Source organism: Panthera onca, chromosome A2 (genome assembly GCF_046562875.1).
Source record: "Panthera onca isolate mPanOnc1 chromosome A2, mPanOnc1 haplotype 2, whole genome shotgun sequence".
Lineage (NCBI taxonomy): Eukaryota > Metazoa > Chordata > Mammalia > Carnivora > Felidae > Panthera > Panthera onca.
In genome coordinates, this window is record NC_138340.1 from 148,472,603 (window position 1) to 148,499,245 (window position 26,643).

At 39.5% G+C, this 26,643-nt stretch overlaps 1 protein-coding gene across 3 annotated transcripts in view; it reads right to left on the reverse strand.

Moving 5' to 3' along the window:
• Positions 1 to 26,643, reverse strand: part of CHCHD3 (coiled-coil-helix-coiled-coil-helix domain containing 3) — a 280,744-nt gene that overhangs the window by 153,782 nt on the left and 100,319 nt on the right. For all 3 annotated transcript variants that reach the window (XM_060633180.3, XM_060633181.3, XM_060633179.3), the window contains exon 4: positions 22,876 to 22,993. In XM_060633180.3, the coding sequence (XP_060489163.3) occupies positions 22,876 to 22,993 (118 nt within the window). The remainder of the gene's footprint in view (positions 1 to 22,875; positions 22,994 to 26,643) is intronic.

Genomic DNA, 26,643 nt, shown 5'->3' on the forward strand with positions numbered 1-26,643 from the left:
GGAAACTGAAGCGCAGCTACAAGCAAGGGGACTGACTCAGTGTATCTCAGGCTCATTAGCTGAAGCGCCCAGAGGTCAGGTCTTCTGTCTTTAAGGCCAGTACTCTTTTCTCAAAGACCAAATACGAAAGAAGTGATGTGAAGCGGGGAGGGACGAGAGGTAGGATGGGTGGGGATAGTTTCTTTAAATCTCTACAAAAATATGAAGACTATGACTACTGTACAACATGTTTCAGATAGCTGTTACAGTCACATTACATGGAAGACGCTTGAAAACGGATATGGGCGCCCAGGCCTTGGCACACCCAACGAACAGCCTTGTTCAGCTGACACAAAAGGCTTTCCGACCACAGGGCTGCCAGGTACCAACAAGAGGAGGAGAGGGCCTCGTTTCTCTCACCTCCATCAGTTGTTCACAATGAAGGTTGGACATAAAATCCTGTGTTTTAGACCTCGTGAAGATAAAAAGCTTCTGCACTGCCAAGGAAACAATCAACAAAACTAAAAGGCAACCAACGGAATGGGAAAAGATATTTGCAAATGACATATCGGACAAAGGGCTAGTACCCAAAATCTATAAAGAGCTCACAAAACTCCACACTCGAAAAACAAATAATCCAATGAAGAAATGGGCAGAACACAGGAATAGACCCTTCTCTAAAGAAGACATCCGGATGGCCAACGGGCACATGAAAAGATGCTCGACGTCGCTCCTCATCAGGGAAATACAAATCAAAACCACACTCAGGTACCACCTCACGCCAGTCAGAGTGGCTAAAATGAACAAATCAGGAGACTATAGATGCTAGCGAGGATGTGGAGAAACGGGAACCTGCTTGCACTGTTGGTGGGAATGCAAACTGGTGCAACTGCTCTGGAAAACAGTGTGGAGGTTCCTCAAAAAATTAAAAATAGACCTACCCTATGACCCAGGAATAGCACTGCTAGGAATTTACCCAAGGGATACAGGAGTACTGATGCATAGGGGCACTTGTACCCCAATGTTTATAGCAGCACTTTCAACAATAGCCAAATTATGGAAAGAGCCTAAATGTCTATCAACCGATGAATGGATAAAGAAATTGTAGTTTATATACACAATGGAGTACTACGTGGCAATGAGAAAGAATGAAATATGGCCTTTTGTAGCAATGTGGCTGGAACTGGAGAGTGTTATGCTAAGCGAAATAAGTCATACAGAGAAAGACAGATACCATATGTTTTCACTCTTATGTGGATCCTGAGAAACTTAACAGAAGACCATGGGGGAGGGGAAGGAAAAAAAAAAAAAGGGAGGGAGCCAAAACATAAGAGACTCTTAAAAAACTGAGAACAAACTGAGGGTTGATGGGGGGTGGGAGGGAGGGGAGGGTGGGTGATGGGTATTGAGGAGGGCACCTTTTGGGATGAGCACTGGGTGTTGTATGGAAACCAATTTGACAATAAATTTCATATTTAATTTCATATTTTAAAAATTTATTTTTTAAAAAAATAAAATAAAATAAATAAAATAAAATAAAATAAAATAAAATCCTGTGTTTTAAAAATGCACTTGCCCAGGTCCCACCCTGTAACTACCAGTCCACTCAGGCATTTATGTTTTTTACTAGCTTGACAGGGGACATGAGTGACCAGCCAGGCTTGGGAATCCTAGAGTCACAGCCCTTTCTACTGTACCTCCACACACACTTGGTAGAGAAAAAGAGGTCGGAACAAAATTCACAGCTTTAAAAGTAAGCTACAGATTTTATAAGAGTTAAGTGAAGGGCAGAAAATGTAGTAAAGAATTAAACAATAAACAATCCTGTCCAGGAAGGTAATACCAAGCCTGAGAGATTTTTAACTACAGAAAAGGAAAGCACTCAAGACAGCCCTAAATGGATGGATGAGAAGTTCACTTTAACAGAGACAGACTACAATTAGCTCACACCGTATAGTGTTTGCTGAGCAAAGGTGCTTGACAAAAGGTGTTATGACACCCCAAGCTCAAGTCTGTATTAACGATTTGCCATTGAAGTCCAAATTACAGACTGTAGTAAAACCAAATGCTCATTACCTGCAGAAAGATTCTAAGTGTCTCCCTTTTCATGGGAGTTGCCCCCTGGCATTCAAGAATAATGATAACCAGGGAGGTGGCAATAAAATACTGCACCTAAAGACCTTTGAAGTGTTCTAAAGAGGTGTTAACTTACGGTCATCTATAAAGTAGAAGTCAATGTGTCCATTATTTACTTATTCTAGAACCACATGGTAATAAATTCAATATTATTCAATACCTGAATTAATAATACCAATAGCTACATAGTCTACCCAGTGAAAAGGACTGTTTAAATAGCAAGTGCTTCATTTATATGTAACAGCCCATGAATTAATGTCATCTGGACCCTTCATCAAGGACATCTGTCAGTGACACCTAGTCTATAAAAGAACCTTATAGAGTCTTCTACTCTACGTAACTTTTAGCAAACTTACTAAGTGATTATAACCTTCTCAAGTGCTTTGAGTTTAATATATTGCCAGGAGGTGTTCAAGTTTAATGGAGACTGTAAAGATACCAACCACAGCATGTAGGAACAGGGCCCTGTCACCTACTGGCCTCAGGGGTAGTGCCCCCCCCACTCCCCCAGCTAGGTTCCCATGTCCTCTTAGATGAATGCAGCAAGGAGCATCACCCATGGTCATCCTCCACCTAACAGAACAGTCATTTCGCTGACCATAGCAGCCCAGAATGGGCATGAATTGCCATTATACCAAGATTTGGACTACTGAACGACCCAAAGGAGCCCCATCATGGCTGACTCTCCCTGGCCCAACTCTGCCTATTCAGATTGATTTCCTTCTGATAGCTAGCTAGCCGGCTGGAAGGTTGCAACAGGGCTGCTCAGCTACTGATACCTATTGTGGATAGGAGAAACTCCATTCAGTGAGCATAAGTGGGCTCCTACTGAGTGTAAAACTCTGTGTGAAAATGCAAGCATAAAGGGCAGGGTTCTCATCTGCCCTTCCCACCTCTACAATGGAACTGACATTCTAAAATGAGAGATGAACACACTCTTGACCAGACCATACTTTACTCCAACAGGGAGTAAAGGTTATGAGTAGGGAGACCACATGTTCTGGTTTCCCTGGGATGTCCCAGTTCAAGTGTACTGTCCTCATATAATTAATTAATAGAGCCTCCTTCCGCTTTCCCTGTTTAGATAATAAATTATAGGGTGGCCCTATTAATAAAAGAGCTATGAACAAAAGGTTTTAGAAATACAGAAAGACTGTGAATCATTTCTGAATTAGGAAATCAGGAAGGCTTTATAAAAGAGGTATTTATGCTGTACTTTGAAATGAAAGGCAAAATTTAAACGAGGGGACTCAGAGATAGGTGGAAAAGCAGAGGACAACATTGCAGGCAGAAGGACCAGCCTGAGTACGATACAAGAAGCAAGGCACATCTGCTGCTTCTGAACCACTTACTAGTTGAACCACCTTATTTTGTAAATGGCAGTCCATATTATGGCTACTCTAAGTGTCCTGAGAGCAAGGATCCTGCTCAATCTGTGCTCCTCCAGCTCCGGACACAGCACCTACACAGAGGAGGTATACAACACCTACTGGTTAATAATTACATGTTGCGATTCAACTGAATGAAGTGGGGCACGCACCATCACGTTACCCTGCCATATTACACAGCTCTGCCTACAACCCTAGCACTTTTGGCTGGCCCTGTAGTTTAGGAGAACATACAGGAGACTGCGGGGCCTAGAGAACCCATACCTCTGTGGAGACAGGGTCAGAGGTTATCGTGAGGCAACATCCAGGGACACATTACTGAGAAATGGCTGAAAGGTGAAAGCAAATGACAGTGCCAACATGATGTCACCTTAGCCCTCCCTTGTGCCACCTTTTGCATCTCAACAAAATAGGGACTCTGCCATGCTCAGAAACAAGAGGAGCCTTCACCTGCAGGCCCAACTGCATACCAGGTAGAGTTCTCAACAGTCCATGAAGTCCTGCCCAGAAAGGCCAAAAGGCTAGCAGCAGCCCTTAAGACCAAAGAATGAGATCCCGCAGGGAGAAGGATTTCTGCCTCCAGACTGCCACATCAACACTCCCCTGGGTCTCCAGTCTGCCTCCCCCGCCCTGAAGATTCTGGTTTATACCTTTTTCCTTTGTTTTATTTCTTAAATTCCACATATGAGTGAAATCATATGGTATTTGTCTTCTCTAACTTGTTTTGCTAGCATTATACTCTCTAGATCCATCCATGTCATAACAAATGGCAAAATATCATTCTTTTTTGTGGCTGAATAATATTCCACCATATATATAAATAAATACAGAAGTGAGATTACTGGACTATAGGGTAGTTCTATTTTTAATTTTTTGAGGAAGCTCCATACTGTTTTCCACAATGGCTGCACCAGTTTGCATTCCCACCAACAGTGCATGAGGGTTCTTTTTCTCCACATCCTTAACAACACTTGTTTCTTGAATTTTTAATTTTAGCCATTCTGACGGGTGTGAGGGGATATCTCATTGTGGTTTTGATTTGCATTTCCCTGATGATGAGTAATGTTAAGCATCTTTTCATGTGTCTGTTGGCCATCTGGATGTCTTCTTGGGAGAATGTCTATTTAGGCCTTTAGTCCATTTCTTACTTGCATTTTTTTTTTTTTTTTTTTTTGGTGTTGAGTGGTATAAGTTGATTATATATTTTGGATACTCACCCTTTATCAGATTAGTCATTTGCAAATATCTTACCCCATTCAGTAAGTTATTTTTTAGTTTTGTTGGTTCTGCTGTGCAGAAGCTTTTTGATGTAGTCCCAATAGTTTATTTGCCTCAGGAAACATATATCTAGACAGATGTTGTTACAGACATATATCTAGACAGATGTTGTTACAGATGATGTCAGAGAAATTACTGCCTGTGTTCTCATACAGGATTTTATGGTTTCAGGTCTCACAGTTAGGTCTGTAATCCATTTTGAGTTTATTTTTGTGTATGGTTATAAGGAAGTGGTCCAGTTTCATTCTTTTGTCTATGGCTGTCCAGTTTTCCCAGCACCATTTGTTGAAGAGACTGTCTTCCTCTCATTGCATATTCTCACCTCCTCTGTTAAAGATTAATTGACCATGTAATCATGGTTTGATTTCTGGGCTTTCTATTCTGTTCCATTGATCTATGTGTCTATTTTTGTGCCAGTACCATATTGTTTTGAGGACTACAGCTTTGTAATATAACTTGAAGTCTGGAATTGTGATGCCTCCAGCTTTGTTGTTCTTTTTCAGGATTGTTTTGGCTATTCAGCAACTTTTGTGGTTCCATACAAATTTTAGCATTGTTTTCTCTAGTTCTGTGAAAAATTGTGTTGTTATTTTCACAGGGATTGCATTAAATCTGTAGACTGCTTTGGGTAGTATAGACATTTTAACAATATTTGTTCTTCTGATCCATGATCATGCAATGTCTTTCCGTTTATGCTATCTTCAATTTCTTTCATCCATGTTTTAGTTTCCAGAGTACAGGTCTTTCACCTCTTTTGGTTAAATTTATTTCTAGGTATTTTAAGTGTAGTGCGGTTTTTAAACATGTTTTCAAAAACAATGTCATCTGACCCAATTATCAAAGTTGTTCAAACTCAAACATAAAAGTAAAAATTCGCTGAATGACAAAACACTCCATAGATATAAGGTGGCACGCACGTGCACACACGATCAAGAGGCCGAATTACAGCATGAAATACGGAGTTCACTATTTTTATTCCTTTTTGGTTAACTCCTCTCTTTCCCTAATCTGCAAGTATTTCAGGCCTCAGCATTAAGCATGATATATACCAATTAGTCCTACCAACATGTAAAGGCCATTAGGGAAGGGATTTCTCTTTTTGTATGTTTTGATATATCCCCAGTATATAGACTACAGTGCAGAGCACAGAGTAGGCGCTCAATAAATAATTCTTGAATAAAGAGAAATGCAGATGGAACACACATACCTACAGACAGATCTACATATGAGATAAAGAAAACATTCACTCTTGATCAACCCATGAGCATTGGTTGTGATAGGCAAGTTATGTTTTAAATTATAAGAGCTTTATAAAAATTCCACATGAGTACAATAAAATGTCGTTATAATCATGGAATGAGGTCTATCAATGATCATTATTCAATTACCATATATCTGCCTCTGTTCAAGGTAAAACAGAAGCCAGTGACATTTATTCACTACCAAAGTCATTCTAACGGTGGCCTTGAATAACCGACAAATAATATGGACCTTTCCCCCATTATTTAAGAGTGACTAGGGCATAAGGTACCTGTTTCATAGTCTAGGAAGTTATATTTATCTTTGTCCAGCTACTTACGTCTCTTAAATGAGGAGGTAGGCAAATGGGCCACTTAGAAAACCACCACGTAAGGAGGAGAGACAGAGGTTGCTGGGTGGCTCAGGTGGTTAAGCATCTAGCTCTTGATTTCGGCTGAGGTCATAATCTCACAGTTCGTGAAATCGAGCCCCAATCGAGCCCTGCAATGACAGCTCGGAGTATGCTAGGGATTCTGATTCCCTCTCTCTCTCTCTCTCTCTGTCTCTGTCTCTCTTTCTCTCTTACTCTATCCCTCCCTGACTTGCATGCACATGCTCACTTGCTCTCTCTCTCTCTCAAAATAAATAAAAATTTTTAAAAAATAAATAAAATAAAGGAGAGACAGAAGAGGTGACACAAAGATAAACGTGCATTCCCCTAGCTCTGTTGAAGAATGATCTACCCTGGCCTTCTTATTCTCTGGCCTGCAATCTTCATAGCCTACCTGGAAATCACCACTGAAGATGATGAAAAACATCCCAGACAGGAAAACTAGAGATAGTGGAAACTGAGCTCACTGTCACTTTATCCCTAAGAGGCCTGAGCCTCTTTCTTCACAAACAGGAAGTTAGGTAGGGTGATTTCTATAGTTTCTTTAAGTTGTAACAAGAAGTACAGTGATCGTGCGAGACAATTTCACCTCTATCTGCACCAAGGCTGACTGGCTACTAAGACCGGGGGAAGGAAGGAGACAGAGCACCATACAGCAGGTTCTGGGCAAAAGTGTGCAGTGGGCTGCAGCTCTGAATTGATGAGGCTCTCCCATCACAGGGCATGCCTTGCCGAGCACATCTCTCGATTTCCTTTCTTCAGGGACATGGCACAAGGGCTATTAACAGGACTGGCATCAGGTCAAAGGCCCCAGGTGAGGAATTAATTACCTGGGTGAACTTACTATTGCACGTTTCAAAATCCAGTTTGCTGACCACCTCGGAAGTTTACAGAGACTTACAAATGAACTGAAAGGCCAAATTATTGCTTTCAAGTAAGAATTACGTCTGCCAAAAAGAACACACATGTGGGGCCTCTGGCCAAGGCATGCTCTTTCTGCAGGCCATCTATGTGGACACTGGAAAGTTACCTGAAAAGCTTTATGACCTGGAAGTGTGCTGGCATGATGCTATGACAGCTTGCTCAAAGTATCTCCACAAAAGGCAGGCATCCACCAGCACCAGACAAATGCAGACCAGGGCTGGGGTGGGAAGGACACAGCTTTTCTTGTCTTTTTGAGTCTTCTCTTTCCTTCCATTTATAGAACTCTTTCAAAAGCAATTCGTTAGGGGAGCCTGGGTGGCTCAGTTGGTTAAGCATCCGACTTTGGCTCAGGTCACAATCTCACGGTCCATGAGTTCGAGCCCCGCGTCGGGCTCTGTGCTGACGGCTCGGAGCCTGGAACCTGCTTCTGATTCTGTGTCTCCCACTCTCTCTGCCCCTCCCCCACTCATGCTCTGTCTCTCTCTGTCTCAAAAATAAATAAACATTAAAAAAAAAAGCAGTTCATTAATGACTGAAGAGATCTTTTTTAAAAAACTGTATATAATAAACACATATTCAATTCAGAGAATCAGATAAACACAAAAAGTGTTTTAAAAATAGAAAAAATCAAAAAGAAAATATCCTATAGCAAGCTGTCTGCGCAGATACAGATTAGAAAGAGCATGAGGACTTGTATGGTATTAAATATCATATTGTAAACATGTCCCATGATATTAAAGATCTTTTGAAACTTTATTTTGAAGACTGAAAAATAAAAATTGACACATTCTTTCTTTAGACATGTTAATGTATTCCATCAGTGACAAGCAAGTGTTACTCTACAGTCACTCAAAATATGTTCTGAACTTTATTATAAGACAACTAACTATTCCTCCTTTATTTCTAAGCTACTATACTGCAGTCTCTAACTACAGAAAAGACCTCCTAAAATGAAAGCACCCCATCCTTAGAAACTTTAAGCTTTATAAGATCTCCAGACTGACAAGGTGGCGATATGACAAACGCCTCATCACGACAGCTGGGAGAGGAGGAGGAGTGCCCCTATCCCAGATATCAACAAGCATCCTTTTTCCCAGGCATCACACGTGCATATCAACGGTAGTCTTGCCAAAGTAAACACCCCCGCACTTTCCTCCCTTGCTTCTATCTGGAGAGAGAGAGAAATAAGAGGGAGAAACAGAGAAGAGGGTAAGGCCATGCCAAGTCAATGAAAAGTATATTTTGTAGACATATAACCTGGCAATAGCATCAAATCACATCATTACTCCACCTACATGCAGGATGAAACTCTAAGCCCCCAATTAAGTTAGGCTCACACGACAAAACCTTTTCAACCTCCTGCAATTACACAATACAAAGCAGAAGAAAAGCTCCAGAAGACTTGTACCAAACTGTGGCCACCATAAGAACATTCCCTCGTGCACAGTTGGCTTTTACTTGCTTGTGTCCCATTTTCAGGGACATGGGGACAGAAATGTCTTTTGTGCAGCTTCTCTAGGATGACAGACATTAATAGAAATGCATGGATGGATTTACAGCTGGCATGGATCAATTTCTAGTTATTTTACAATTATTGACTGGGGAACTCAAAGAGGCCTTGCTACCTGCCAGACAAAAAGCTAAACCCACCCCTTTATAAATCTTGAGGAAAAAAACAAAGAAACATGAAAACTGATGTATTCTGGAAAGAGCGCATGCCAAGACAAAATTATAACCAACTCAAAGCTGAGAATCGAGTAACAAACACACCTCCAGAACAGAGCTGGAGAAACTCGCCGGCTTGGCAAGTTATCCTTACTGCCGCAACCTTTGCTGCGACTGGAAGTGACGGCAGGCTTTTTCACTTCAAGTAAAAGACTTCTGTCAGGGTGAACATATTTTAATCCACCACATGCATTTGTACCATGTCATTTACAAAGACAAAACCTGACTACTTCATGAGCCTGCCTTTGTTGTGTCACTCCACGGGCCTGGTGTACATGTTCCCAAGGCTCACAGAAGAAAAAAAATACTGTGTGTGTGTGTGTGTGTGTGTGTGTGTGTGTGTGTGTGTGTGTATGAAGTATATATAAAGAGAGGAGAGGGGAAGAGAGGGTGGGGGAAGCAACAGTGTAATATACATGCAGAGCATATGTACAGCTATACATACATCTTGGAAATGGTGATCTACAAGATGGAGATACATGGTTAAAATATGCTGCATTCTAAAGGAGGAGGGAATTTAATTTTTTTTTTTTTAACGTTTATTTATTTTTGAGACAGAGAGAGACAGAGCATGAGCAGGGGTGGGGCTGAGAAAGAGGGAGACACAGAATCTGAAGCAGGCTCCAGGCTCCGAGCTGTCAGCACAGAGCCCGACGCGGGGCTTGAACTCACTGACCGCGAGATCGTGACCTGAGCCAAAGTCAGACACTTAACCGCCTGAGCCACCCAGGCGCCCCAAAAAGAGGATGGTATTTAGATCTTGTTCTTTTTGATGGATGCCTTCAGGGTTGGAACTCAGCAAATTTCTTTACAATATACTGAGTTCCTCAAGGAGTTAAAAAAAAATTTGAAGCATCTATACATTCTCCTGTCACCTATATATAACAGAGAATGATGGGAACATTCTAGAGATAACATGGAAAGGCAGGGAGGAGTTGGAAAAGAAAAATTATGCCTCAAATGGGCAAGGCAGAGATACAATGCTCATACTAGAAAATTAACAAATGATTTTTAGTGAGCTGAAGAAATAGGTGGGAAATAAATGGAAAATACAGTAAGCATTTAAAAAGATGAATCTTTAGGGGTGCATGGGTGGCTCAGTGGATTGAGCATGAGCATCTGCTTAGGCTCCAGTCATGGTCTCGCAGGTGGTGAGTTCAAACCCTACATCAGATGCAGGGATCAATCTCACAACCCTGAGATCATGACCTGAGCCAAAATCAAGAGTCTGACACTTAACCGACTGAGCCACCTGGCCACCCATTGACCCTTTCAATACAGTGACTGCTAACAGCATTTACACCACTGCCTATGACTAAACCACTTCTACTAATCAGAGTTAAGTTTTCAATAACAAAAATCCAATTTAACCAAGAAAATAGAGGCTTTCAACTTTAACTATTTTTCTTTTTTTAAAATGGGTTTTTTTTAATAACTAAAGAAAATTAAAATAGATGTGACTCTTGGAATTGGTAACCTATTCATAAGCAAAATTATTTTATGAAAAGTCAATTTATAAGCATATAGAACTTTGCACTCTCTTAGAACTCGTGTATTTATATATTTATTCATCAAGGTAAAAGACTTGAAAGAAAAGTGCATTAACGACCTTGTCCTCATTTTAAACAGATAGAAACAAAGGGCACAAAGAAAAAAAGCAATTTGCCTAAAATTACCTGGAGCAGTACTTGAGGGAGTAGAAGGGGGGACAGAGAGAAGTCTATTCCAGATAAAAATATTGTTCAAAAAACTCTGTAGAAAAATAAGAGTTTACTCTCTAACAGTTTTTCATGATACAACATGGATGCCTGCTACATTTCAAAGACACAGAATCAACACAGATGCTGGTGAAAGCATTTAAGTTGTTTTCATTTTGGTTCATGAAAAGAAAATACCCAGAACAATTGAATCTTTACCCACAACATAGAATATTAATCTATATGTCTGAATAAAACCCCTCACCTATCATTTTCTGCCCATTCTACCGCCATCTTTGTAAAACTCTAACAATAACAGCAAGAATTCATAAATTGAAATTAACACAGAATTCATGTAGATCCCGTTGTTCGTAAATCATGCTTAAAATGTCTTAAGATATGATAACAAAATGCAATATATGATCCTGGGACGTATCCTGTTCCAGGAGGAAACATTACTATGAACATTATTGGCATCTGGATTAAAGAGTAAACTACTGCGGGGGCCTCTAGGTGGTTCAGTTAGTTAAGTGTTCGACTTTGGCTCAGGTCATGATCTCAACAGTTTGTTAAGTTCGAGCACTGCCTCAGGCTCCATGCTGACAGCTCAGAGCCTGGAACCTGCTGCGGATTATGTCTCCCTCTCTCTCCTCCGCACCCCCATTTGTTCTCTGTCTTTGTCTCTCAAAAATGAATGAACGTTAAAAAAAAATTTTTTTTAAGATTAAACTATTGCATTAATGCTAGATGTCCTGTTTTTGACAACTGTTCTTGGTTATGTAAGAAACAATACATAAAAATAATTTATTTTTGAAGGAGAGACAGTGCAAGTAGGGGAGGGGCAGAGAGAGAGAGAAACACAGAATCCAAAGCAGTCTCCAGGCTCCGAGCTGTCAGCACAGAGCCCGACGCGGGGCTCGAACCCATGAACAGCGAGATAATGACTGGAGCAAAAGTCAGACACTTAACCAACTGAGCCACCCAGGCACCCGAAGAAACACGCTAATTTTTAAAGGGCAGAAGTGTTAAGGGGCAAATTAGCATGACGTATGCAACCCATGCAAAATGGTTCGGAGAAGGAATGTGTATGTGTGCGGGCACGCATAGAAAGAGACAGAATGATAATCCATGTGTGCTAGATGGATCTGAGTAAAGTTCTTTGTTCTTAGGAAATTTCTGAAACTTAAAAATTTAAAATAAAAAATTTAAGAAAATAATTTTGAAATTAAAATTTCTTGTAGTGTCTACAAAATACCTTTACCGTGTGCAACACAAAGTATACACACCTACATGCAAGAACATCATCTAGCCCTGCTTATGTTCAGGTTTTAATTTTACAACACACAGTAAAAATCAGTTACTGGCTCTTTCCTGTCCTTCTACCATAGCTGTGAGGGAAAAGCCTACTTTTAGGAAAAAGACTAATTTTTCTATTACATTAATTAACCTGCTATGAACAAGAAATATTCTTGGGATCATTAATTAAGTTGAAAACTGCATTAATGGTTATATAACTACATCCCCAATTTGTTTCCTTTTTTTTTTTTTTTTTTTTTTAATTTTACGAATCTCCAAAATGGTCAATGACATAGTTTTTTTCAACTCTATTCAGAGTCTGACTTTTACAGGGAAAACCTGTGGAATACCTTCACTTTAAATTTCTCATAAAGTTCAGTAAAACATAAAACATACAATTCACTAAATCCACTGCAGGAGTAAAGTGGACATATATTACTGTGAATACATACATATATTATTGTGAATATATTACATTTAATCTTAAATATAATCTAGGGGTACCTGGGTGGCTCAGTCAGTTGGGCATCCAACCCATGATTTCAGCTCAGTCATGAACTCACAGTTCATGGGCACAAGCCCCACGTCGGGCTCTGTGCTGATAGCACAGACCCTGCTTGGGATTCATTCTTTCTCCCTTCCTTCCTTCCTCCCTCCCTCCCTCCCTCCCTCCCTCTCTCTCTCCCTCCCTCCCTCCTCCCCCTCTCCCTTCCTCCCTCTCTCTCCCTCTCTCTCTCAAAATAAATAAATAAACATTTTTTAAAAAATCTGCAGCAAGCCTATCTCTATTCTCAACAAGAATCCTGCTACATTAACACATCTTTATTGTCCAAAGTAGAAAAATAATCAATTCATCTCTTACCTCCCCTGCAAATAGTTTACCTTGCACATAGAAAAAGAAAGTTTCTTCCTTTATATATTGGTGATCTTCTGAGGGCAAGGAAATGGATAATTGCTACAAACCTGGTCCTTTTCTATCCATATCAATCACCTCTCTCAAAATACAACATAATAGAGCAAACATTTTTTTAATAAGTACACTTGAAAATAACTTTATGAAAATATACAATAATATTTCATTTAACCAGTATCCTTTGCATTGTTGACATTCACAGGTGAGAAATTTTTTTGGAATACTGAAATTTACAACCTGACAGGCTGAAACTTTTCAATTCAAAATAATTTAGAAGGAAACTTTAGTTCCAATATGAATTCGTCCATTCCTTGTCCTTAAATAGATTATTCTTAATCTCTGGTAGTGTTGCAATAATGAATACATTATTTCATTAAGCAATACCACACAAGGCCTGCTAGAGTGGCCAGGGCTGCCTGCCTTCATGTTCCTTCTCCATGAGTATAGTATGCCTATCATGCTGTGGTATTTTTACTTCCTGCATGTACTCACCATATGTATGACGTTTTCATGTCTTTTTTATGCCTCCAGTAATTTCTCCTTTGTCCATTCACCTAACCCTAAAAGCCCCCTTACTCTTTCAAATATTGTTGGTAAAAGCACTATAGGTTAAAAACTCGATAATAACAAAATTTGCTAAATTGTGCCCCAACTAAGATCACCCAGGCAGTGGGGACCTAATTTGCAGCTCACTCCCTGTGCAACCTTTAAGTTGACAGTCTCTTTGAACAGTTCTCTTATCATTTGTAACAGGAATGATAGAAGTCCTGCCCATTTCAGGACCAACCAATTATCAACACCAAATAAGACACTGGACTTGGAAACTCTTTGTTAAATGAAAAGCGCTAAAAACAAGTTATCAACTATTTTCATTGTGATGCTGGTTATCAACAACACTCATGAGGGATACAGCACTACCTAGAAACGTTCTGTGGGTTTCCAAGTGTTTTGGGTTTGGAGCTATAGTTCCAGGCATTCAGTTAGCTACGTTTCTGAGAATCAGCCTAAAGAAACGTTAAAGGATTATATTTAGTGCTTAAGCAGAAAATGTATACAAATAGGTCTGTAATCGCCAATAAAACTAGCCCTGAGACACTGACCAGTGTCTCAAGAGAATACTAAACACAATCTAGAATTAAATTTATAGTCAGTGTTTTAAACAGGCAGAGGATATTTAAACACAGAGTTAAGTATGTAACTTTGTAGTCATTTATCATAAAAGATGGGCAAATGAGAAGTTAGCTAGAAAACTCCTCTAAACTTTTAATCTCATCAACAAATTTCTATGACAATGAAAACATCTGATGAGTTTGCCACAAGTAATCATGAATTATTGGTGCTGATCATTCCATTACATTTTTTTGAAAATAGCCTGGTGCCGTCTGAGTAAATCATATTCTGCCCAGGGCTATGTAGCTTACCTCGAATTATTTCAGAATCATCTAAAATGACTCATTTTTCTATTAAAATGATGAATGGGCTAAATGAGGTATGTAATAAATACCGCAGGTTTGTAAACAGATTCCCGCTCTCTGGAGAATGGAGGCCTTACTTCATTTGGTAATTCTGCCCCTCGGTATTTTCAGGAGAAGTCATCCTTAAAATATAGTTAGTAAAGAAAAGAGTGGAGAGAGTCACATTGGAACAAAATGTTGAATGTCTTTCTGGTTAACGGAATAACCCCAGGCTACGTGGAAATAAACCTTCCCACACCCAAAAGCAGGGCATAGTTTAAAACATCAAGAAACTCAGAAAGAACATAATTCAGTCCCATTTAGGAATCACATCTAAGCAATAAAATCAGGGATACATAAAAGAAATAAATATAGAGTGGTTCAAGAATGTGTAACATTGTGAAAATTTCAATGTCCAAAACCCAAAAATGAAGCAGATCTCATTGCACACAGTATGTCACAGAGTAAGCATCACTGCTATTTGATTCACTGCTGAATTCACTAAGTCACAGGTCTGCCCATAATGGGTTGAAAGCAATTCTCCAAAGCCGACATCAGAACTGGCAGCTTTGGGACTTGCCATGAAGACAAACTGAAAAGACTGTTGGTAAACAAAAAGGAGCACATTTGTCTTACAGTCTCATTCACAACATAATGTGCAAAAATCTTACTTGGGATTTGTAAGGACTGACAGACTTCATTATACTTATGTTAAACTTTTAATTTGTTAAAGGTTAAACCTCACACCGAGGGCCATATTTCTTGGCCTCTTCAGCAGGAAATGAGATTATGATGTCAGTTCGATAAAATTCCAAGGCCCTAATGACCGTTCATTTCAGACCAGGCAGTGAAGCAAATAAGTTAACCATAAATGCCAGATCATTATAAAGAGATGGAATCATAACCAGCCCTTTGCACCTTAGTTACCTATGGATTTTTACTCAGTGCTCTCCATACCTCACCTTGACACCCATAATGACCCACCTGATAGGACATCAATAAGCTATTGATGGCAGGGCTACCACATAGGATACCACTCGACACGAGCTGCCCTCAGCCAGCCAGCTTGCAAGCAACTTGACGCACTTTTTTCAGGACGTTTCGAATGGAAATATGACAGCACATTCTAAGCAGAGTTGCTCCTCACGGCGGTCTTTTAATACAACTAGTCGTAAGCAAGAACATCAACAGCATTATTCTCAACTGTGCTATTTCTTCTCTAATCACTTTGTCAACAAGGTCACACAGGTAGTTCCTCGGACAAAAGCAACACGAGCAAACTGTGGTCACCTGTACAATGTGTCCACTGGACGGCTTCGCCGTCCCTGACAGTGAGATTTAATCTCCACTGCGCGAAGAACACTCAGCCATTCTCTGCTCCAGGCCCCACGGTATCTGCTGAGCATGCATGCCTCTCTAAGGCTACTTGGTAATGCTGAGATCCCAGGTATTCCTGTAAAGCTGGATGAGGACAGGGTTTGACTAGGTACATTGAGAAGCATATTCATCTGGTTAACCTTTCAGTATGTAAGTTAATACTGAAATCTGTAATAACAGTCCTATTCTCTCTCTGGGCTCTTAACATAAGGCTAGGCTGGCAAACTGAGACAAAACATCTTTCTCCTTTTCCACCGCAGGAGCAAATAAACACACCTGAAGCTGCCCTACCTTTCCATGGGATATTTCTCGAACAATCTCTTCACAGGGCTCTGTGCACTCCCGCTGACAATAATAATGCTGCTTTACACACAGAAAGTAAGGACCATATGGTAACAAAGAACAAAGGGAGATGGCATCCGCATGCTTTGTCCTGGCAACGATAATGGCCTGCTGATTCCAAACACACAGGAGGCAAATGTGTGCAGTGCACCTTGGCTCCACCAGTCTTGAGGGATAATGCCCTTTAAAGTTCCTGTTAAGAGAGTAACTGAGACTCTGAGATGGATCCCTGGTCCCATTCTTTCTTACCAATAAGGCTGAGGAAAATATCTTCTACCGACATGGCTTAGATCCCTCAAACATCAAGTAGAAATTCTATATTTAAATCGTCTTCAAAAGCAAAAGCTCAAAATCATTAACTTCATTTTTGGCATTGAAAGCAAATTAATACGCCACGCATGTCAAAACATTTTGGGCTTGGCGTCTTTTGCAAGAAAACCAGCACACAGTATATATAACCAGAGGGAACACATCAATAGAGATTATAATCAAAGCACTAAATTGCACCCAAAAAACTGCAACAGTTTTTTTAAAGTATATTTAAGAGCCCAAGGACCCAGGAAAGCTGCTGCAACACGGCAATGTGGCTCACCTGGTTAATCTTAACGACACTAAAAGCCCTGAGTGATCAGCCTTACTGTTCTATTACAGAGAATTTGAGCAAGAGCCATGCTGATCATTTTGATCATTTCAAAATGACAATCCTAACTGCATCCTTTGGCCTTGGGCAGAACCTCACTTATATTTGGGCAGCGTTGGTATTCTTATCTACTTCTTTTAATTTAGTCATTTTCCTCCATACCCCAAATTTCAAAACCTTTTTCTCTTTGACCATGAAATTTCAACTGTCACAGTTTGAAGCACAAACAAAACATAGAACTGAAAAGCACACAGCACAAAATTAATCAATTCTTCTTCTTGATTGCTTCACTGGTGCATTTCAGACAAAAAGGAAACTGGGGATAAAAAGTGACATTTTGGTGAAACAGTCACTTAAATTTAGAAAAACTAAATTTATGCATTCACCTACCCTATTTTTTTAGTGTTATTTCTTCTAAACACTACAAGGTTTTACAGATTCAAAGAAATATGACATAAGTAGAAGAAGAGTTGAAGAATGACCCTCCCACAAGCCCTACACCTTGTAGGAGAGTCTTTAAAGAAAAGTAAGCAGATATAATTCATCTTTGCATCCCCAGCAACTAACAGTGTGTAACACATTGTAGGTGTTCAATAAATTTGCGAAAGAGGGAAGTGCAGAAAGGGACCAAATCTGACTAATGATCTCATCTAGAGTCAAACAAAATAATTAGTGCGGTTTCTGAGTCCAGAATCCTCCCCAATTCCACACAGAAGTCACACTGCACAATATGCACTTAACCAAGAATGTTTTTCATTGATAGCTACTTTTTCTATTTAAAATAAGAGGATTTCTAATAACAGAAACCTTGGAGTCACCCCTGCCACTTCTTTCAACTGTTCAAATCTAAAATCTTCTAAGTACTATCATCTAAATATCTCTTACTTGTCCTCTTTTCTCTCCATCCCCACTAGCACTGTCCAAATTCCAGCACCACCCGCCCTCAAATAGGATTAATGAAGACTTTGAACTTGTCTCTTTCCACTTACTTCCTCCTCTACTCTGTCCTGCCCACTTCACTAGGTTAAGGTATCAAAATGCCTACCTAACCATTTCATTTCTCCCCTTATATGTATATGGTGCAGGGTTCCCTGGATCGCATACACAGAACTCATGATCTTAGCCCTGCCAACCTCTTGTCTCATCACTCAACACTCCCTGCCCTGGACTTCCCGCTCGGCAACTCCTTGCGGTATACCACTGGCCCCACACCTCCATGCTTTCACCTGCAACATGAAAGCATCCCTACTCCTCAACCATATGCGTGATCCCTGCTCATTCCTCAACACACAGCTCAGGCACCACTTCCCTAAGAAGTCTTTTCTATTCTTTCCCACGCCCTCTCTCATTTTCAGGGCTTGAGTAGATTTGATTCTTCCTTTAATCAACCAACAAGTATTAATTGACTAATTCCCCTTTGCTAGGCACTTATATATTAGGCACTCAATGTGTGTTGAACAAACAAATGCACATGTGGCAATGAGTTAAAAGTCCCTGCTTTCACAAAAGTCAGAATTCTCTCAAGAATGTAAGTGGCATGGTTTTCTAACAGAGTTAGTGCTTCTTAACTTATTTTTTTTTTTCAACTTTTTTTTTTTTTTTTTTGGGACAGAGAGAGACAGAGCATGAACGGGGGAGGGGCAGAGAGAGAGGGAGACACAGAATCGGAAACAGGCTCCAGGCTCCGAGCCATCAGCCCAGAGCCTGACGCGGGGCTCGAACTCACAGACCGCGAGATCGTGACCTGGCTGAAGTCGGACGCTCAACCGACTGCGCCACCCAGGCGCCCCTTAACTTATTTTTAATGTATCAGTCTCCCACACTATACTGTGAATTTCTTAAGAATAAGATTTTGTCTTTTTCGTTTATATACACTTGGTATGTATCTAGCCCAGTGTTTTTCACACAGTAAGCACTCACTAAAACATCCATCCAATGGGTGAAGAACACTACTGCATAATTAGAGGTATATTTATTTGACTATTTCCTTAAGTAAACTGTGGACTCTCTTAAAGTTTAGGTTAAGAAAAGAAAAAAGAAAATACTACATAGTTCTGTGGGGTAACAAAAAAATGACTAATGTTAAGTCAACAAAATTTAATAAGACAGAAAAAAGAGTGAACCAAAATTTTAATTCACATTTTAAAAAGAAATTAAATGTAATTCCAAAGTTAAAAAAGACACAACTCCCTACTCTTTAATTTTTTTTAAAAAAATCTAATGACACAGAAAATATTAGATTTATATACGTACAAGGTCTTAAAGATACATAGAATGTCAAGTTGAACTTTACAGGTTGCCTGGTGCTGTCCTTTTATTTAATCTTCATTCTTTATGGAGGGGCTTCCCTGCACTTAAGAAACACTCATTCCTGTCAGTGAACTTCTTCTCTAAAACTTCTGGGTAAAAATCAGCTAAGAGATCAGTACCAGTCAGTGAGAAGGAGAGTGAGGGGCTAGTATGGGCTTCTCGGATCTAGAGCAGCACTGAACAGCTTCTCCAGTTAAAGCAATTCTTCCTAAAGGCAAAGTCTGATCTGATCCGATTTTAAAACTTCAACAACAGGACTACCGTCTTTGCCCTTCAAAGAGCTTCAGTAAAGCCAGCTGCTACAACTGTGGGAAGAGAAGCCTGGACGGAGACAGCAATCTAAATGTCAACTGTCAGCGGGTAGAGGCAAACGGGGACTGGGGAAGGAGTTCGTTTTATTTCACGGTACCAATATCCCATCAGTTTTGTTTCTTTTTTCCTAGCTCTCCTGAAAGACAGCTTTCCAATTCCTTCAAACATGTGAAACCCAACCTTTACTTTCTTACTGGCTGCAACATCCGGGCTCTAAATAAAGAGGAACAAAATCAATGTTTGATCACCATTCCACAAGTCTCACATGTTAGGGTGAAGAATGGCCGCAACTGGGGCCCAGCACTCACAGCAGAAACATGCTAACATTCTCGAAGTGACTCTCACAGGAATAACGGGTGTTGGGGATGCCTACTTCTCCAGCTGAGAATCAAAGTACTAAAGGACAACATTAGACTTAAATCACTTAAATCCTGTTTTATAAGTTGCTAGATTGTAGAATCTAGAAACTGGACTGTAGACGTATGGGGGAAAAGGAAGAATAAACTTTATACCCTCTAAATATTACACGTGCACTAATGTTTATTTTCTTTAGAATCTTTTTAAATCTTTATTTGTGGTAATATACACATAACATAAAATCTGCCATCTTAACCATTTAGAAGTGAAGAGTTCAGGAAAAGGACATTAACATTGTTATTCAACCCATCTCCAGAACTGTTTTCATCTTGCAAAACTGAAACTCCATACCCATGAAAAAGTGCTCCATTTCTCCCTCCCCACAACCCAGGACAACCACCCTTCCAGAATTTCTCCCTATAGATCTGACTCCTCTAGACACTTCATGTAAGTGGAGTCGCACAGTATTTGTCTTTTTGTGACTGGATTATTTCACGCACCATAATATCCTCAAGGTTCATCTATGTTGCACTGTGTCAGAATTTCCTTCCTTTTTAAAGCTGAATAACATGCCACTGTAAGTCCATACCACATTTTGTTTATGCATTCATCTACTCACATACACTTGGGTTGTTTCCACTTTTTGCCTGTTATGAATAATGTTGCTATGTACAAATATCTCTTTGAGACCCTGCTTTCAAATCTTTTAGATAAATACCCAGATGTGGGATGGCTGAATCATATGGTAATTCTATTTTTAATTTTTTGAGTAACTGCCATAATGTTTTCCATAGTGGCTATATCATTTTACATTCCCACAACATCCTTGCCAATACTTGTTATTGTAGGTTTTTTTGATAGCAGCCATCCTAACGAGTATGAGACAGACAGTTCCTTAGTAATTTGTACATTTTCCAAATTTTCTATAATGTCCCTGTATTATCTTATTAGAAGAAAATGCTGTGAAATGCAGTCATCAATCATTAAAAGTGATCACACAAATACATACTTATGAATACAGAATGATCTTTACATATAGTCTAAATTGTTTTAATGTGCAGGTTACTGTAAGAGTTATATGAGACTATGTATGCCATCACCTATGTTTGGGGAACTACATATAAATATATTAATATAAATGTTTTACACAGACTTAGTGGAATGTGGAAAGGAATACAAAAATAATAAACCAGAATATTAACAGTAATTGTCTCTGGATAGTGTTAATCCAAGTGATCTCAATATTTTTCTATTTACTTTCTGACTTTTATCCAATGAATATGCATGCCTTCTAAAATGAATAACAACAATACAGGGGGGTTAACCTCGTATCAGGTAGCTAGATTGCTATGGGCAGCCATGTTGCTGTGGCCATGAACTACCACTCAAATCTCTAAGAACACTCAAGCCAGGACAGATCGACTATAATCCTCTTGTATAAATTCCACTTTTAGTCCCTAAGTGCTGTGAGGGCTCTTATGATAGGTGCCAAAATCTGGAAGATACTATAAGTTGTTATCTATACCCTATAACCCCAGAATCAAGAAAGAAGAGACCTACAAAACAGTCTGACCCTGGACATTTCTTTCTTGGGCCATCACTTCTGTTCTGGCTTCACTGTCTACCCATTTAGCCTGGACCCTGGGTTAGTCTTTGGAGAAATGGATTCATTACACATCGGCTTCCTTTTATTTTCTCTAATGGCATGTGGTCATAGCAGTTGGCCTCTCAAAGAAAGGACCAAGGGAAAAAATACGAGAGAACACAAAGTGACACTTTTCTTATCAATTTTTCAACAGTTCTCAATGGCCTGCTGAACAAGGGACATCCCCCTCAGTTCTGCAATCAAAGTTCTCCAATATAGTCTCATTTTACTTCTCCACTGATTTCCCAACTGTACTCCAATGAACACTAGTGGTCCTGAGAAGTTACATGTGGGTTTCTAGGAAGACTGGAGTGGGCAGTAAGCTGTTGGGACACCAAAATTCAACCAGAGCAGCCCCACTTTTCCCTAACAATGGAAAATCCTTTGATAAGTTATGTCACACAGAGAAGACAGGATGTTATTTAGCCATCAAAAAGTACATTTCACAAGAACATTCACTGATATAAGAAAACGTTCATGATGGTAAATGCTATATACAGCATTATACAAATTCTTATATATTCTTATGTATACACAAATTCTTAAAGTATGTAATTGATCTAAGAATCAACATTGTCTAGAGGTGCCTGAATGGCTCCATTGATTAAGTGTCTGACTTGATTTCACCTCAGGTCATGATCTTAGGGTTGTGAGATGGAGCCCCGGGTCAGGCCCTGTGCTGAGCACGGAGCCTGCTTAAGATTCTCTTCCTCTCTCTCTCTCTGCCCCTCTCTCCAACCCCTCTCTTAAAAAAAAAATTGTCTAGAGGAAACACACCCCAGTGTTTGTAACTGTAATTCTTACAGTTATGTAAGAATGACAGATTTATGGGTGCCTTTTAAATTTTCCCCTATCAATAATCAATTTTTAACGTTTATATAACCTTCCCTCTCAAACTGTTTCAAAATGTTTCTTTTAAAAAAAGTATCCCTTTTCTTTAAAAATATAGTTCCCCAAAGCCTTTGCTACGCATCTTTCCCTTTCTAAAGCCCAGAAAGTGATTGATCAAAACTTACTCACCTTTGCTGGAGACTTCCCAGACTAACATCTGGTGGTTGCGAGCAGGGATAGAAACAAGATAGGCTGCTTGCCCCAGAGGTTTCAAAGACAATGAAATCAAAATCAAGGGCAAGGGGGTGGGGGCGGGGAGGGAGGCAAGCAGAGCAAACAAGCAATATCCCTTCAGGGAAGATGCATGTGCAGTGTCTCAGTGTGGATCATCACTGCAATAATTCTCAAGTTGCCTGCCTTAAAAAGTCCTTCAAGGTTAATCTTAGCAAACTGTCAACAACTTGTAAGAGGAAAAAAAACAAAACAAACAAACAAAAAAAAACAGGAAAAAAAAAAAAAATCTAAGCAAAGAGAACATGCATTTTGTCCACACTGAAAGCTGGCCAGAAGTACTTAGCTTTTCCCGAACATCAGAGATTTCCTTGTAGACAAGACATTTCTACTAAATCTTTAATACTCACCAGGTGCTTTGCCTTGGCTCGTTCTTCTTCACTTGATATCCTTTCTCGAAGAATAGCTCTGGTTAACTGCTCATTGGCAAAAGCCCTCTCTCGGTCCAGTTCTTTGCTCTGCTTAAGTCTGAAAAGACAGGAAAGGACTAACTTAGGAAAAACTATTTTACTGGTTATTAGTTAACAAAATACTTTAATAGAGAAGCAGCCAAAAATCACTCTGGCCTATAATTTATTAAAAGCACGTATATTTTCTGGGGCGCCTGAGTGGCTCAGTTAATAAGCATCTGACTTCGGCTCAGATCATGATCTCATGGTTTGTGGGTTCGAGCCCCACATCGGGTTCCGTGCTGACAACTCAGAGCCTGGAGCCTGCTTCGGATTCTAGGTCTCCATCTCTCTCTGCCCCTCCCTCACTCACTCACTCACTCTCTCTCTCTCTGTCTCTCAAAATTAAATATTTAAAAAAAAAAAAAAAGTGCGTATATTTTCTATTAAGCCCCCATGCAGCCCCTACCCAAACATTTAAAATAGCAGAATTCAAATCCCGGAAAAAGTTAATTGATAGGACTATTAAACTAGTTTTACAAAGTTCTTCCTATGTAAAACTGAAATGTGCCCACCTAAAAATTCCATCCCTGGTGCCTGCCTCCTTTGTCCTCTGGAATATAAGCAGTAAGTCTAATTAACAGGCCATCTACAAGACAAATATTTGAAAGTAACCATCATCTTCCCGTCAAAACTGACTCATTCAACTGTTTGTGGAACACACACCAGCCATGGAAAGAAGCACGATGACACAGTGCTGAACAAGAAGGATGGGTCCCTGTCCTCATGGATCTTACATTACAGCAGGGAACTAAAAACATAATTAAGATGTCTTCCCTCCAGATGAATTACTCCCATTTTCCAAGGATCCTCATATGCAAAAATGGCAAGACCTTTCAACAGCAGAGGTCCTCACTTCTGGAAGGACTCCAATTTGTCCCTTAGCTCCAAACTAAATGTAACACTATGGACACAAAATAAGAAATAAGTCTAGCAAAATAAGAAAACAGAACTTCACCCTCTAAGATCTGTACAGAATACTGATTGTGTTAATGAAGCATCCGACAACACTGGGTTTATCAGTAACCTCATCACACAATTACATCATAGTCAGTTACCATCCACTAAAACCCCTCATTGTGCATGAAAAAGATAAATTACTTTGGTACCTATTTTCACCATAATGCCTGGCACATAAAGGTATTCAGTAATCAGTGAATGAGAAGATATTTCAGTCTAATCTCATGAACAAAGACTTTCTGATTGCCTTTTCTTCTTTGAGAGAATAACCCCTGTATACCATCATATCCCTAAAGGTACAAGCACTGCTTTAAAAAGAAAAGGTAAAATTGTTATGTTGGTATAAGTGAAATTCTGAATGAAATCTACTTTGTAAGTGGGAATGATGAGCACCAAATTGAATTCAATACTACTCTATCAAATTTAGTCTTAAAATGATTTTTGAAAAGAACTAAAGAAAATAAAAATCTTTGCCACTATTTTTAAACTCCCACATCATCCAGATACTCTGAAATTCTCAGAAATCAATTATAACCAAACTTGATTATAATCAATTATAATTAAAAATATAATTAGAAATTACCTTGTAAAATATATTCCAAAAAATTAAACCTGTGTGTTTTTAGGTCTCGAATAAAGACAAATAACAGAAACACATTAAAACCTACACTTTGAAAATCTCTAATGCAAAAGTAACCTCTAGAAACTTTTCCTTAAGGGATGCCTGGGTGGCTCAGTCGGTTAAGCGTCCAAGTTTGGCTCAGGTCATGATCTCACAATTTGTGGGTTCAAGCCTCACCTCGGGCTCTGAGCTGAAAGCTTGGAGCCTGGAGCCTGCTTCGGATTCTGTGTCTCCCTCTCTCTCTGCCCCTTCCCCCACTTGTGCTCTCTCTCTCTCTCTCTCTCACTTAAAAAATAAATAAATAAACATTAAAAAAAAAAATTAGGAACTTCTCCTGAAACAGTAAGTACAATCACACTGACATAAATCAAATTTCTCCATACTATTTCACAGTGAGTTCAGCAACATCAATGATACCAATACAGTAACTCAGTGGACCTGCATAATCGAAAAAGAACACCAATAATGCGAAGTCTTGTCACTTCCAAGCAGCAGTTCCAAAAGTATCCATAAATGAGCAGCAGTGGCAGCACCCATGGGAAATTGTGAGAAATGCAAATACTTGGACACCACTCACATCTACTGAATTAGAAAGTCTGGGGGTAGTGTCTCCAAACTGCCTTTTCATAAGCCCTCCAGGTGATTCTAATGCTTACTAAACCAAGAGCCACAGCCCTCAACTAGCAAAATATACTTCCACTCCCATAAATCCTGGAGGCCCTGTAAAAGGAGAAGAACATCAAAAATGAAGTGGTCCTCATCAGGCTAGTGTGCCGGTCACTGCTGAGGTTACCGTTTAAGGTAACAAGATGGTGCAGTTAAATAAAGCATTTTACTGGCATGGCACCTGCATGTAAAAGATATTACCTATGTTACAAGTCAGGTGGAAACTAAAAATAATAAAAATCACCATCATGTATAGATCACCTACTCTATGCCGAGCACCGTGCTAGGGACTTTACATACATATATACAACTATTACAAAAATTACATTATTAGTTCATTAACATAAAATGAATTCTGTACAACTAGATTTTCTATCTTCTACCACATGTGGTATATATCATATTTTAAAGTAGTATTTATTTAATAATAACTGCCTACTTTTTAAAATTTAGTTGACTCACATATACCAATTTTAACTACAAATGTAGTTAAAAGGGGTTCAAGCTTAAAAGTTTTGATAAGGTAATGAAAAAGAAGCAAACTACTATGTTTGGGGTGCCCAGGTGGCTCAGTCAGTTAAGTGTCCAACTCTTGATTTTGGCTCATGAATCTCATGGTTCATGGGATCGAGTCCCACATTGGGCTCTGAGCTGACAGCACAGAAGCTACTTGGGATTCTCCTTCTCCTGTCTCTCCCCCCACTCACTCTCTCTCTCAAAATAAACTTTAAAAAAAGAAAAAAAAAAGAAAAAACATATACACAACTTCAATGTTATAATAAACATAAAGGTTATCAGTTTGTAATATTTGGTACAGAGGCACAGACTTTGGAGTTGGGAGTCCTGGGTCCAGAACAAGGCTCTAGCACTTACTAGCTGAGTCAATGCTTGAGCCAACCTCCCTGGGTCTTGTTATTCTCATGAGCAAAATGAACTGGTGTAATACCTACCTTAAAGGGTTCTACATACACAAAGCACTTAGCATGATGCCTGTAATACAATAAGCACTCACCACTATTAGGGTAAGTAGCAGTATTAGTAACAGTACTCACTATGGGGTCAGGAACACAGAGAAAGCAATAGTATTCTGAAAAGAAGAAGAAAATCTCCAAGTTCGCTAAATATACCATGACTATATATAGCTTGGTCTTCTCCATCTTTGTTTCCGAGTTTTCACCACTAAGAAGTTCTGCTTTATTGTTACGACCTTCAAGAACTACCAAAGTTGAAAATGACAATGCCCTTGCAGCCCTATCCCTTCACCTGCTCCTTTGTTTCTTCCCCACTTGCCTATAAGTTCTGTAAGGGCAAGAAGGTGGTCTGTTTTTGTTCACTGCTATATTCCCGGTGCTTTTACCAGTGCCTGCCACAGAGTAAGTGCTCAACAAATACTTGTTGAATGTATGCATGCAAGAATGAGT